The 16,147-nt window shown below is 36.1% G+C and overlaps 1 protein-coding gene across 1 annotated transcript in view; it reads right to left on the bottom strand.

Moving 5' to 3' along the window:
* Nucleotides 1-5,557: 5,557 nt before the first annotated feature.
* The window catches only part of NLN (neurolysin), a 36,890-nt gene continuing 26,300 nt past the window's right edge, over nt 5,558-16,147 (bottom strand). The window contains exons 9-13 of the mRNA XM_074931895.1: nt 14,018-14,219; nt 10,848-11,034; nt 9,406-9,534; nt 8,801-8,937; nt 5,558-6,077 (exon numbers count right to left, since the gene is read on the bottom strand). Coding sequence (XP_074787996.1) covers nt 5,943-6,077; nt 8,801-8,937; nt 9,406-9,534; nt 10,848-11,034; nt 14,018-14,219 — 790 coding nt within the window. The 3' untranslated portion in view covers nt 5,558-5,942. The remainder of the gene's footprint in view (nt 6,078-8,800; nt 8,938-9,405; nt 9,535-10,847; nt 11,035-14,017; nt 14,220-16,147) is intronic.

The following is a 16,147-nucleotide window of genomic DNA, read 5'->3' as shown; positions in this document are numbered from 1 at the left end:
CCTCCTACTATGCACTATTCTTGAACTCATCCATCACGAGATTGCTTAACCATTTTTGCTATAGTCTCATAACAATTCAGACTGAACTGACTACTATAACCAGCCTCTAGACACTTTCAGGAGTCAGTGCTTTCTTGAATACAGTCCACCAGGCTGTAATTTTAGCCTGCATTTTTAGTTACTATAGGCATGTTACATGTTATTTTGCTCATGCTACAGAAATTTTCAGGCTGAATGCCCAAAGCTTTCAAACAATCCAAAGAATTCTGTGTGACTGCATTTTTTGGTCACTTGCTTATAAATTCTACGACCAGTGACTTTAAATTACTGGCCTCTACAGAGCCCTGAAGCACTTAGATCACCATACCCTCTTCAATGGTAATTCTACATGAACAGGTACTCCCTGAGAACAGTTAGCTGTTCTTAATCCATTTAAAATATCCTCTGTTCATACTATATAGTGTTATTTCAAGTGAAAATATATAGCACTAAGTCAAATACCCCTTACATAAATTTGTTTACAATCACCTTCATTAGGCTTGTAAAGGCCATAAATGATTGTATCGGGCTTGTCTGACAAACTTGATTTTCATAAAATCATTTGCACTGTATGAATTACACTCATTGTTTAATTTTTCAGCAGCAGGAAGTGTATTTATTATTTCCCGCTGTTTTGCACAGATGGATTTCAAGCTATGTAACCAACAGTCACCTATTTGCTCTTTTTGAACACTGGAACACATTAGCACTGTTCTCATACCATGGCATATGCCCAGTATCCCAAGATTAACAGTACTGGGGAAAAGTTGCCCCCCCCCCCCCCCCAATCTTGTACGTTCATAGACTGCAAGTTACTCAATTCTACTCATGTAAAAATGTTTTTTCTTAGTAGGTGTTGCTTAATATCCTCCTCATGTAATGGACTGGAAAGTACTCTATTGTTCTCATATGATATGATGACATCACGTTGCTTCTTTCTGAATGCAGAAGAGAAAGAGTATTTTAAAATTGCCTTTTTCATCATTTCCAATATTAGGATTTCCATCTACTAAAGGGTCCATAACACAAATGGGATTTATTAGTTCTTAATACACTAAATAATAGACTTTATTTGGTATAATCCTTTCATCCATTTTTTCTTGTTGTTGACAGTCTTAGCCTTCTTTATGATTTTTAACACTTTACAATTTCCCATTTTATAATTATTTCCTACTCCTGACCCCCCATTTCCATTTTGTTTATTTTTAACTACTGTTTTTACTAGTGAATAGATTGGTTCTTAGTCAGAATTGTTCTCAAAAATTTTTAAGGTGTGAAATTGTGGGGTTTTGGCCAATTGAATTTTAAAGACATACCACTTCTCAATCACAATTTTTCTCCTAATAATTTTACTTATTGGTTCTCTTGGCACTGATGTCTTTAGTCTTTTTAATTAATCAGGAGCATAGTGCAAGCAAGTATTGCTTGAATCTATCCTCTGTTAATCAATACTGAACAAAATTAGGTCATGATTGTTAGTTTCTAGGCAACCACTCACTTCTAATTAATTTAATTAATTTGTCTTTATCCTAATTAGGTTGAAAGAACTTCGATTGTTGTTTGGTACCATGTCTTTTGTATCATCTACACTTTTTCAATGGCTAATGATGATTAGCTATACAGGATTTCCAGCACAGGTCCCGCAAACTGAACTTCCCCTATAATATCACACTTTTTTCCTTCCATCGTGGGAACTATTATTTAAAATATATTCATGAAGAAAATAGTGGTGAAACAAAAATTAATCTCCAGATGTCAGGAAGAAGCACAAGTATTCAAGCAACAAGCTGGTGCATAATCTTGTGTTCTTTGGCATGCAAATAGAAAGATAAGAAATCTATTCATAGACAAGTATGCCTTGTTTCTAATTCATAAAACAATGAAAAGCATTCAGTAGCCTTTCATAAATGAGTATACATTAAGTTACTATCTTTTTCCTGCTATCTGTCTCTGGCATCCACTCCAACCTTTCTATAACTATTGTCAAAACACCCTTCTCCAACTTCATCCTTCCACCTACTGCATTCCTTCCCTTTCCTTTGACTTGTGCTACCACATAAGCTTCTGACATCTAGCCTCTCTAATCCCTGTCAATAACCACTCCCTATGCAACCAGCTCTACACTTCTAGGAAATCCCTCCAGTAGTCTCCATTTAACTCAACTACCCCCCACTAATTCTGAAAGTATTTGGAAATTGTTTCATTTTTCAGAGAGGAAGCTGAGATCTTGACCTTGTGATTCACTTCTTGTTGCAGTAATTTTACTTCTCCCATACCAAATGACTACAGCCCTTAGAATCAGTTGCTGCCTGATTATTTGTTAAAATGGGGTTTAACAAAGTTGTTTGTCAAACAAGGTTAACAGTTGACCGACTCTGACTACTGATCAAAATGAGGGCAGTTTTCTTCTGCAGTGTTATTAAAAATAGTTACAACAGAGAACTATTTGTATAGGAAAACCAACTGTAGTAGTATTAGAAGCTCAAGAGACAGTCAGGACTCCACCTATCTCTACAAATATGAACTCCCTATGTCTTAATGCTCTCCTTATTAAGTCAGCGTAACAACTGATAGCCACCACAGCTCAGAGAGCGAAGTGTAAACTTTTACTTCAGACTGCTGAAGAAAACCATTTAGGTTTGATCACTTGACTTGCAAGCAATCCAGGGACAGCCTGTATGATGGATCTATGTCAGACAACTAGCAGCAGGGGCTATCACCTAACCATCTTGTGACCCACCTGCATGGACAAGCCGTTCTATCTTTTGCAGTGAAGCAGCAGAATGAGAAAGCCATTGCCTACTATCCACTTACTGAGTGATTACCACCATTTTTTCCCCCCACATCCCATTTTACCCTTTCTCCTTCATTTGAATCTTTTGTTGTGAAGCCAGCCAAAGTCCAATTTGAATTTCTGACAGAGGAAAGAAAATTAATCCTAAATACAATGAAACTCTAAAAAGGTTCATTACTACCTTGAAAAGACAGCTGTTTGTTACAGACTAAGAATACGAGTTATGTTTTTATTTATTACAGTGAATGCTTAAAGTTGAGTTGGAATAAATACAGTGTTCTGCTGTTTTGAAATTTAATTCAGTAGAAGCATGGATCTAGCAACTCTAGAACAGGCTGGGTTTTGCCAGATACCTACCTCTTGGCACATCTGAATGTATGTGATTGTTTCTATGCAGTGTCAAGGCAATTAACTCATGTTTTCAAAGCAGAAGAAGTGTTCCCTGTTTTCTTGCAGGACTTTATGTCACAGCCTTGGAATAATGTCAGAGTAAGTTGTTTCCTATATACAGACAAAGTTTCATGCCTATGATGGAGAGCTGCAAAAAAAGCAAAGATGTCTTTCTCCAGGTTATCTTTTTCATTCCGAGATTAGGTCTTTACAGTAAGAAATGTGAACATGAATTTCGTAGAATCATAGAGTAGTTTGGGTTGGAAGGGGCCAGTCCTACTCTACAGTCTGATTCAGAAGGCTTCATGAAGCCAATATAAAAATTAGGAGACAAGAAGTTTGATATGTTACCATATTAAGATGTTTCAGAAGCACTTTAGAACATACGCCTTAGTCTTCCGTGTTGAGTGCAGCTTTAGCCATAAGATGATCTGCCTTAATTATTGTCTGATGCAGACTGAGGGAACTGGCTTCTACAAAAACAAATTACAAAAAATCCTAGTCTGTGGGACTGTTATAGAACGTAACACTTCCATTTGCGGTCACAACATGGTTTAGGTTTTTCTCCTCTCTACACACATGGATATCCAGCTGATGCTAACATTAGCATCAGCACTGTCCTAAACCCAACTTTTAAATCACCACATAACTTATCATCACATTTTTATAATTACTACATTTGAAATTATCTATGTTGATCTGAGACTGCTCGTTTATACAGATGAAGGTCTCCCTCATGTGGAAATCTGCCTACCAGCTGTAAAATAAAAACTATTATGCTTAATAAAGGTTCAACTGCCTAGATTTGCAGATTCAATTTTGCAAAGTATCAGTATATTTTCTGCAACAGTTTAGTTCATCTGAGTTATCATTACAGTCTGAAAAGAAAAAAACCTTTGATAAGATAGGATCACAAGAATTTAAACAGAAAACAAAATACTTTCAAATCCAGTCAGACTATAAGGGAAATTAATCTAGGCAAAATTCACAGGTTTTAGGATAATCTCACATCCATTGGTTTCCTACACTTTCCTTTATAGCTGTTCTGAATACCGTTCAAGATGTTCTCATATGTGTGTTTTTCATGTATTGGCTTTCCATAGCCCGGCAGAACTGGGGTCTAAAACTGTAACTCGCTATGAGAGTTAGAACTGACTTAATTATATGGTCTGGTAAGCCTACACAGTTAGTATGTTTTGGCTGCAAATATTTCTGTTTCCTCACATGCATAACTAGCGTGGTTTAGAAGTAAATCCTGTCAAATTTTCCATTTCAGAATGTAGTTAAGCTCCTTTTTCCCTTCAGTTTATATATTTTAAAAGAAAAACACACAGAAATGAAGTTTCTACTGAACATTCAAAATTGTGGTTTTTTTTTTTCTGAAACACATAGATTTGACCCAGAGTGAATGTTTCCAGTTCTCTTTTGCTAGAAAATAGGAAGTCTTTTATGTTGACCAGGCACGTTTTCTCACTTTGTGGTTGAACAAACAAGTAAAAATACCAACCATGTTCACAGCTATGCTTCAAATGTCTAAAATCTATTAGCTAGTAACCAAAGTTACTAAATAAAACCAAATAAAATAATCAAATAAAGTTTGTTTATGTACATGTTGTAATACCAAAACAAGGTATGGTATCTAAAGACAAGAAAAGTGCATTTGAATCAGCAGTTTTATTTGGGTGATGTAGAGTTGGCTTGTAAGACTCATTTTTCCTGATCTTGCTGAAAAGCTGCAAAATAACTTGATTATTTTCATATTCCCACAGATTAAATCATTAAATCTATGATGCTTTTCCATAGCACCTCTGCATGCCACACTGGAAAGGAATGGGAAAATCCTGGATCAACTTTTGCCATTCCCCCTACGGACATCATCTTCACTTCATTCCTTATATGTATCTCAAAATATTTTACAAACCCACTGAAACCATTATAAAAAGTATAACTTTTCAGTGCTGGTGTTGATGTAATTCGGAAAACAAAGACCTGATTTGGGATCATCAACAAAAAAGAAAAACTGGTGTAAGAACTGCCAAGGTCATAAATGTAGGCTGCTTTTCCTTGAAGGGAAGAAAACGGTAGCTCCAACTGTAGGTTTTTTTTCTTTTTTAGTTATACTGTAAGTTTATAAATGATACAATAATTTAACATGCATGGTGATGAAGTCTAAAAGTATCACATAAGTATCTCTGCTGTAAAGCTGTCTGGGGCAGGTTCTTAGTCTTGAATTTGTCTGGAAGCTAGACTGAACCCAAACGGTGATGAAATCAAACACACTTCCTCTCCATCAAAGACACTGGTGATCCATCAATACAATAGAAGAATACAGAATAAGAATGAATCTGTTTCTTTTATTGCTGGTAGTGTCCTTTTTTCCTCTCCAGTTTTAAAATTTGTTCACAAGACATAGTTTAACTTCATCTATTAAAGAGAAACATGGCATCAATTCTTAATACTGATAAGTATTATTTCATAACAATACAAAAAAATTATCATCCAAATTCCCCAGCTTCCGCACATCTAATTTTCCTCGATGTGTTGAATTTTGTAGTCCTACACAATTTTAAAAAAAATCAATTTTTTATTTACGCAGTTAGAAAAAAAATAATCAAAAAGTGACTCAATTTCCCTAGAGTGATACATAGTTCAAATGTAAAATACACTGACATTTCCAGATTATTCCATACATATATGCCATTACACAGGAACCATAATTTTACTGAACACATAATCCCTTACTCAATAGGAAAGCTCTCTGGCTTGGTTTACGCTCCAAGAAATTTTGTAGCATATCCATCCCATCCAAAGACCCTCCAGGTTTCAAAATGAGATTTCTGTATTTCATCCCAGCCTGGTAAAAGGTAAAGCAGAATGTTAGTATTTCTTATCTTGTGAACTGCTTCTGTTCTGTATTTGTTGTGTATTTAAAAATCTACCCACAATTAAATACCTTCCCTCCTTCCAGATTTTTGTAATACCAAATCAGGACACACAAGTATAATTTAGATCTGCCAGAAGAATTCAACAGAGCAGAAATTTAACATATTCTCAAAGAAATAATGTTTCTTGAGGTTTTACACTGTTTTGGAAGCTACAATCAAAACTTGTCTTTATTCTATAAATCTTAACACACACACACAATCTCCACACAATCTTCAGTGATGGATTATCCCTGTGACTGACTGGCAGGAAAAGAGAACTATCATCTGTTCTCTCAATTGATTCGTCTTTCTTCAATCTCTCTTTAGAGAACAGACATGATAGTTCAGAGATAGACAGATATATAGATATAGAGGAATGACATGGCACATATACACATTATATGCATAGTAGTGCATATTATATACACAAACATATCTAACTCCCCTATTGAAGTATCTCAAAGTAATAGAGACTGAGGTTGGGTTTCTGAGACATGACTATCAGTGAGAAAATATTATTTTTCATGCAGATGCCCCAGATGTTTCTGATATTGAAGAAAACAATGTTCTTCCTTTTAGTAACTATATACACACATGTATACTTCCCACACATATCAGAGCTATGAGATTACAGGATCACACTGCTTCCTGATAGCTGTACTGCAAAGACAAGCATAGGACTTTTTACCTAATGGACTTCCATGACTTAACTTCATTACCAACTGAACTGTCTGAATTACAGCTGGAAAAAAATAAGATTAAAAAAAAACATCACTGAAGCATTGCTTATACTTCACTATTTGTGTTAGTTTCCTGAACATCATCAGCAAATTAAGATATTGTTCCTTGTTGTTTAAAAGTGTTACTTGAGTAGACTTGAGTCTTTGCTCTTGTCTCTCCCCAATCAGTACATTGCTCAGTTCTAAGGAGACCAGAGGTTATTTCAGATAATGTGCAAGAATTGAGTGTGACAACCAATTAAGTTAGAGTTAAGTGTTTGCTGAACAATTTTTACAGATACAGTCTCTGGAACTAGTTTCTATAACTATTGCTCAAAACAGGAAGAGAGGTTTTATTCTAACAGGAAGAGGTAAGCCAAATTTCTAAAAGCCCTAGTCATAATACTATAACTGTTTTCCTTTCCTGCTATTCTGAAGACTAGTCTAAATCTAGATATAATGAAATATGAGTAACTACCAAAATCATACTGGTATCTAGTATTTGTTTATAAAAGATAGTTTGTTCCATCCTGTGGAACTCAATTACACTTACATGGAATGCAAGTAAGGAAAACGAATTGAGAAAGAACACATTTGAGAAGACAGCATTGCTCAGAAGTGGAGGAAAAATCTCCACAGAGCTATCCCTGAAGCTACATCAGCATTCCAGCAAAGTCTGTGTGTGCACACATATGCTAAACAGAAACACACACACACAAAAATTTTTTCCTCACTTCTTAGCCTGGATAGCAGGTTTCACGTTAAAAGAGGCACTAGTTGCTTTTAGCTGAACCATAACAAATATTCATCCCTAGCATAATGAATTTATTCTCAAAGCCTTCCATACACAGACAAAGAAAACAAAAATCCCCATAGAAAAGTATCAGAATAAAAAACACTTTCATCCCACAGAAGATGTAAAGGTCACAGAGCATTTCTGGCAAACTATAGCTTAGGATTTTGACTAAACAATCACTCAGGAGAGAGTTTTGAGAGTAAGGAGCAAAGCTAGCAGAGAAGAGGTCTATGATGACACTGCAGGGGTGTACATCTGTCAGAACAGAGAACTGACAGGAAATATGGAAAGGGAGGAATGAAGGCGAAGTCCAGGAAAGGAACAGGAAAGTCAAGCACCTTCTACTCTCTCCTTTTTTTCTCTCTTGAATACATGTACTGAAGGGAAGAATTAGTGCTGGCTGCTGAACCCAGAAGACAGATAAGAGGATCAGGAAAACTGAAAAGGTCTTTCCCATGATAGAACTGCAGTATCTCAACTCACAAGCCTAATACTACCATCTCTGAAAAATAAAAGTTTGCCAGAATTAGTGGAACTACTAACCACATCACTAACTATCCTTTCTTTCTGCTGAAGGCAGAAGAGGCTGGAGAATTACACAAGGGAAAAAAAAGCCCAGTAGTTCTAGAACCTGTCAATGATTTGAACTTCAAAAGCCACTTGGGAAAAAAACTAAAAGAGGAAAAAATTTGCAAGTCATGCTGTGCTGTGAAGGCGAAAACTCAAAATCAATTCAGTTTTCTAAGTAGTAACTACATAAAAGTACCACACATTTGAGGTACTATTAATGGAAATAGAGCACCATTATCATACAGCTTTTGCAGCAGAAGAATACGCATCTGTTCTTGCAATGGAGGACTACGTTTTTGCAGTCTAAAAGAGGAAGGCATTAGTCAATGTAACACAGTGTCATAATATAATATTAAATATATGACTATGTAAAAATTGTATGAAAATCCAAGTGCTCTTGGAAATTTTAAGATGATTTTCTAAAGTAATTGAGTTACTTATACACCTTTTTTTTGTTTATCTGAACCTGACAGATCTTGAGATGTTATACCTATGGATCGTGACTGCAACAAAAGTTTGTTCAGAGATGAAGTGGAAAAGTCTTTAGTAAAAAGTATTCATCACCTACCTTTGGATTCATTATTCCTTCTTGCTTAAAGCAGCTATAAAAAATGTCCATGGAAAACACTTCACTCCACAGGTATCCATAGTACTGACCATCATAACCACCTGCCAGATGTCCAAAAGTAGCTGGCAGGTTTGTTCCTTGAAAAGCAGATTAATTCATTTAAACCAAATGTAGTTATGTCTTTGATGTATATACAGTACAAATTAACAGGGAATTTATATCAACTACTTACAAATTTCTAACATAAGGGGTCTGTGTATGCCTCCTTGGTCATATTCTGTGGACTACAAAGCAACCTCAGTTTCCCATTTTAGGCTAGTTGCACATCCAACACAGATGTGACAGAATATCTAAAGTGGTGTTCACATCATGTCACACTAAAATACAATCTGCAAAAGGTTAAGTTTTATCTTTACCTTAATCTTTCTTCTGAAGAGATCTTTAAGATCAACCCAAGTTTCAAAGTAATTATTCCAGCTTCATAAAGTAGATTCTTTTATAAACCACAACGCTAGGTTTTTTGTATGCCAAGCATTATTGGGAAAGAAAGACATGTTTAATTAGATAATTTAGACATACTGTATAAAACCTTCATACTGACATACCTGGGGTGGCAGGAACTCCTAGAATCTTCATACAGTATTTAGCATATTCATCTGCTGGGTCAACAGATGGTTTTGTATGCAGTGCCTGGTCAACTTTGCTCAAAACAATCTGACGGAGTGTTAAAAGGCCTAATTGGGTAAGAACATTTAATTAACTAGCATCAAAGTAGCTGGAGTTTCTTTAGCACCTTTCATTCAAAGATCTCAACATGAAACCTAAATTATTAGAATTTTAACCACGGAAGAAACTTAGGAGTTATGTCATTTCCATCTGAATTGCTTCAGTTACAAAAAGTTGAGAAGCGTATTTTTAATAAAGGAATTGTCATTATAAGATCCATCTTTTCAAATGTTATTTTCCTTACAGATCAAAACCAAAATAAAGCAGATACTTTAAAAGCAAATTTCAGTATTTATAATTGTTTTCAGCTGTCTTCACTTCCAGTATACCATTCATTCAGGGCTTGCACAGATGGTAGTAAGTATAACTATCCTAAGACTCTTCAAAGAACAGCAAGAACTGCTGCTGCAGCTGCTGTAGGCTTTTTTGAAGAAATTACAAGATATGAACCTTTACTCAGAAAAATGCTTATATAGCTAAAGTGCCTGTACAAGCCAGAAGGCCAAAGACTTCTTGTTCAGGATAGAGAAGCAGTATGAATTAAACAGCAGTGGCTTAATGACAAATTGTACCATAAATGGATAAGACTATGATATTGGGGGTGTCCTGATTACAAGGACAGAGTGACAGAATAACAATGAGATGCTAGGTAATAACATGAGATTACAATCTTGGTTTGGAGATACATGTAAGGTGGTATAAGATGTGGAACGAGAAGATAATGGGGCCTTAGTTTTTGGGATGGCAGTATATCTGCTGGGAACGTAGAGAACATGGATTTAAGGTTCTGGATTGAGAAGTTAAGAGCAATTGTTTGAGCAATTCAGGGCTACAACAGTTCTGTCTGAGGTATGCTATGTATGTTCTGTGAATCTCCAAACACTTTCATGTCTGCAAGAGTTATGTGCAAATCAAATGTAGATGATACATGTAGAAAATCTGATATTCATACACAGTGCCTGTCCTGGGCTATCAGAAAAAAACCACCAACAGAAAACTGAGGGCCTTTGCCTCCACCCCTAATTTTAAATGAGCAAAGTTGGTAGGAAAAAAACAGTCACATGGAGAGGAATGCAAAGTTATTTTAGTCCTGTGGGTAGCCTAGAAAATCAGAGCTGCCACTGTTCCTGCAAATAGTGGTATATGTCATCATGGCTTTTATTAATGGTAGTACCCATGGAAATAAACCCAGAAACACAGGGCTAAGTGTACACACAGAAGAAATGTAATGGGCTTATTATGTTTGCCTTTAATGTTTCCCACCGATTTTTGAAATTATATATTTTTATACATATACTGTGGGGAGAGAGGGCATAGATACCTGTATTGGCCAGTCTAGAGGCAGCAAGTTTCTCAAGCAGAGTGTCTCCAACATGGCTTTCATCTTTATAATGTCTTGACATTTGCTGTAGTGGTTCTTTTTCCCACACCCAGTTTTCAAACATTTGTGAAGGTAGCTCTACAAAGTCTGTTTCCACATTAGTTCCACTAAACCTAGCAAAATCAGTCTAAAAGGAAAAATTATATTAAATAAAATTAGAAACTGGGATTTCTAGCAGAATATAAATTTTCAGATGCCAAAATTTCAATGTTAATCATAGCAAAAGGAATAATTTGAACAGAACAATAATAATAATAAAAAACGAATTTTAAAGAAAGAAGGGAAAAATTACAAATATAAGACTCTTACCAAGGAACAAAATAGATTACTCAGTAGTTACTTACTTCATTCTATACTGATGAGAAACAGTATTTCAGTTTTCTTAATATTATTGGTTTTTACCTTTTAGGTTATGACAGCAGTAAAAATGCTTCTGTGGCGTCTTATCACAATGATATATTTTGTAATTTGTTATAAGAAGTTGTTATATTATCCCAAAGTAAAATAATAAACTCCAATTATACACTTATAAAGTAGTTTCTTGTATTACAGTCTATTGCACTAATTCAAAGATTTAACTTGACCAACTTATCCTATGAAGCTTTGTCCTAACGATCTTCATTCATAAGGCATACGGTTAATGTACAGCACATTTTTTTGAGGCAGTAATACATGGCCTGAAATAAATGAATCATAGCAACTTTATCAGTGAAAGGTCTCCAAATCTGATACTCAAATCACTGGTAGAATAATCTTCCTTCTGAAAGCCAAGCACTTGAGAACTTTGTATTTTTCACTTTAGTATAATCAATCACTTCATGTTTAAAAAGCTGCCCCAGATACTAATTTTGAAGAAAAGTTTCGTACAGTTAAAAATCTTCATTAAAATATATTCTGAACCAAAAACATTTTGAAAAAGAAAGAGTCACTTTTGAAAGACAGTTGTTCAAATGACAACAGAAATTACTTGGTCTCACTCCACACTTGGCCTGTAACAAGTCTGCCTCCTCTTGCCAATCCAAATTTATTGTACCTTATTTTATTCCCTTCTCAGCAACATTCTAACAAAACATTTCAAGTTCTAAAAGAAAAAGAGAATTCTCAGTTTCCCAAACATACTCTCCAAGAGCTGTAGATATTCTTAGGTTCTATTCTCCATCACAGAGTAGATGTCTACAGGAGTGCAGGCTTTTAAACTTGCAGGGTTACAAAAAAAAAAAGCATGTATAATATAGAACATAACACTGAACTGACAGTTATGTTGCACGCATATATCTTCCTCTCATGTCTTCAGAAGAAGAACAGAAAAGGAGAAAAACATTTGTCTTCATTTACTCTTGTGGGCTACTTAAATCCATAGTTGTAACAGGCTGGCAGTTCTTACTGTGCTTGGTTGGATAGCAGCTATGAAAAAAAGCTAGGAAGCATCAACTGGGAAGAAACGGTGATAGAAGTGGCTAGAGCAAAAGGCAAGAGTAGTACAAGAGTTTGCTGGCCTCCAGACATCCTAATTTACCCATACATAAGAGCACTATGCTAACAAAAAATATCAAGACATTTGGTTCAAGGTACTTCGACAGCTCTCATTCCTTAACAGCATAAACAGAACCTCTCCCTGCCCTGACAACTCACTTTCCTTCAGATCCCCAGTACACTGCAAGGAGTATTAGTCTCCAAATGCCGACCTTTACAAGGAGATCACAGATTCCCACTCAGTTCAATCATTGCATAACCTTTAAAGTCAAGTTTTAACATGCTTAAGCAAATCATCATACGAAATAAGACAGTGCTTTGCATGCACAAATCCCAGAGGACAGGATGTTCTTATTTGTGACTAATAAGTTATTTGCAGGTGTGCAAATAAAAATTTAAATAAAATACAACAGTAGTAAGCATGGTAGCTGTGCACACAGAAACCACCTCAGCAGTGGGAGAGACAACTGGAAAGCAGGCTTCCCTGACCTGTGTGCAATTCCACAGAAGGCAAAGTATATACGCATTGAAATTGTTGATTTGTGCTGCCCAGAAGGGGCTCTGCAACACCCAGAGACATATTCACTGGTTAACAAAGTGTTTCTTTAAGAGAAATAACAGATTTTACTTCTCCATTTTTGAGCTCAGAAACACCTGTCTTAAAGTGTCAATCATTACATTTTTACCTTCAACATCATCATAAAAATACGCAAGTCTAGCTACTTGTTCTGGAGTTTGCTTGAACATCATTTGTTTAATCCTGGATTTAATACACAGATGTCTATGACACTTTCTTTTTTTCTGCAATCCTAGTCTCTAGGACCAAGGTCAAGAATTAAAATCTCGTGTCATATTTCTCTGATTTTATTATTTGGTACTTGTTTATAAAGAAGATTAAAGCAATGCTACACAAAGACAAGATTTGTAGATAATTATGCTAATTTTCTGGTGAATGAAAACTGAAACGTGTCTCTCTGAAACATAACATTTTCATTAGGCCAATAATAAACTTATCATCTGACAGAATTAATTTTATGTGTAAGTAAAAATGAAACCAGCAATTTTGCAAATGTATTGATAACTTTATGCAAAATACAAAGACCAGCTTCAGTTCTTTCTGGTCAATGTGAGAAAAGCATAAAATACAATAGCTCAGACAAGACCTCTTTTATGCTTTTGATGTCAAGAGTGATAGCTCTCAAGAATACTAAATGCCAAAATGCTGGAAGTGATCTGGATTCATAAATCACTTTCGTTCCTAGGTACAACAACCTTTTTTGTTTCTAATATCTAGCATGCTACTAGAAGTAAGAAAAGATCCTGACAGCTATAATAGAAGCCACCACTGACACCTCCTTTACCTTACACATGGATCTATTCACTCATCACAGGTACCTGCATAGTGCAAATGCAAAAGCGTACGTTCCTATGAAAATGTTTTTAATAAGGTGTATAATTGCTGTAGTTTTAAATAAAAATGAAAACAAAAAAAGACACCAACCTGCCACCTTGAAAAACAATCAAAAAAGTATACATGTACTTTACTAAAATTAGAAACCACCAAAACAGACTTATACCTTGCTTTGAGACAGTGAAGAAAGAACTAAGTTTTACACTGCAATTGAAACATCACTAACCTGTGCACATATCTGATGCATTACATGACCAAATTCATGGAAGTAAATCTTTACTTCATCGTGTCGCAGCAATGATGGGCGATCCGATGCTGGTTTTGTGAAGTTGGTTACCAGCGCAGCTACAGAGATCATTCTGCTGCCATCAGAGAGAAGACAGCCAGGCTGCAGACCAAAGCATGCTGCATGCCCATACTTTCCGTCTCTGTATAAGGAAATATATCAGACACTATCTTCAAACCACAAGCCTGCTCACCAGAATGGTGAAGCCTATTCAACAACAGGGACAATCCGTCAGTCTCTCTTTAAAGCTTTACATAAAGAAACTGCACCTTTTAATGAATTTTAAGACTCGCTAAGTTTAAGATCCTGTTAAGAGCACAAGGGAAAAAAACTCCAGTACTTAAATCACATCAGTTTAAGATTCACAGCAGCATTTACAAGAATCTGATTTTTGCTCAAATACTGAAACCATATATACGCTAGATGTCAATTCTATTCTAAGCTGTTAGTGTAACAGGAAGGACTAGGTTCTGTCCTTTGAAGCAGTACTTTTTATTTCATTACAAAACACAGAAGAATACAGTTTATTTTAAAGAAAAAAATATTTTGAAAGTTTTGCTCAAAACCTGAGTAGTTAACTGGGTAGTTAGAAGAGTCTTACTAATACTTCTAGGTTCAGCAATTCACACAATATGCAGAAAGGATGGAGCAGGCAAACAGGTAAAGGAGGTAACATGTGCCTAACTTGAAAAGAACAATTCATGTACTATTGTATTGACTAACCTAATTTTCTTAACCCAGAAACTCTTAAATCAATTTATATTACTAAAGGCTATTAGCCAATTTATAAATTGCTGAAGTAATTAAAAAAGGAACAAACAAAAAAAATAGTGAGAAACAATCAAAAACGACTAGCTAAGAGTAATTCCAAATCAGTCTGGTCTCCTAATACCTGACAGAACACAGACAATGCTGTAAATAGCTACAATGAGAGTGAAGAGCTAACAAAGATCAGCCTGGAAATACATTTCAAGGTGTGCTCAATAGGAATTTATTCTTGGTCCTTATCTATTTGATATTTTCTTTAGCAGTATGAACAACCGGGTACAAAATACACACAAACTATAATGAGGAACTGGGAGAAACTAGGAATGCTTGGCAGATAGGAATATAATTGATCTGAACAGACCGGAGTACCAGTCCAACATCAATGAAAACACAGCTGTACTGGGTCTGGCCGAGCTGGAATTGGTTTTCCCCTATAGCAGCCCCCATGGTGCTGTGGTTTATGCTGGGAGCTGCAGGGTGTTGATAGCACCCTGGTGTTGTGGCTACTGCTGAGCAGTGCTTACACAGCTCCAAGGCTCTTTCCGACATTTTACCCCCTGCAGTGGTAAAAGGGGGGTAAGAGGGGTGGGCAAGATCTTGGGAGGGGACACAACAGGACAGCTGACCCCAACTGACCAGAGGGATATTCCAGACCATGTGACGTCTGCTCAGTATAAAGCTGGGAGAAAGGAGGACGGGGTGGGGTCACCCTTGGTCCTCTGAGGAACCACTACGCGTGTTGGAGCCCTGCTTCCTGAGAAGGCCTGACAGCGGCTCTTCATGGGAAGTAGAGAATTAATCTGTTCTCTTTTTTTTGCTTCTGCACACGGACCTTTGCTTCACTTTGCTTATATTAAAACTGCTTTTGTTTTACCCACAAGGGTTGGTCTATCTTATTTTCTTTCCCCTCTCTGCCCTGTTGAGAAAACAAGGGGAAAGGGGGGGAAGTGATAGAGTGACTTGGTGGGTACCTGGCATTTAGCCAAAGTCAAACCACCACAACAGTATTACGGTTAGGAAGAAGAAAAGTTCATAGAGGCAAAAAATGACTAGACTGCAATACTATGGAAAAGGAACAAAGTAGTAATGTTTCATGAATTGAATATAAGCAAGAAATACAGTAGTACTGCAAAAAAAGAAACAGTGTCAACCATCTGAAAACAGCCTGGAGGACAACTGAATGAACAGTCTTGTCAGTGGGACGAATACTTACTTCCAAAAGCATTTAATTGCAGCCACACCAGCAAACCACCAAGACCAATTCCATTTTAAATACATAAGTAAAACACTAAGACATAATTA

Source organism: Athene noctua, chromosome Z (genome assembly GCF_965140245.1).
Source record: "Athene noctua chromosome Z, bAthNoc1.hap1.1, whole genome shotgun sequence".
Taxonomy (NCBI): Eukaryota; Metazoa; Chordata; class Aves; order Strigiformes; family Strigidae; genus Athene; species Athene noctua.
This window is presented reverse-complemented; position numbering and strand designations above follow the sequence as displayed.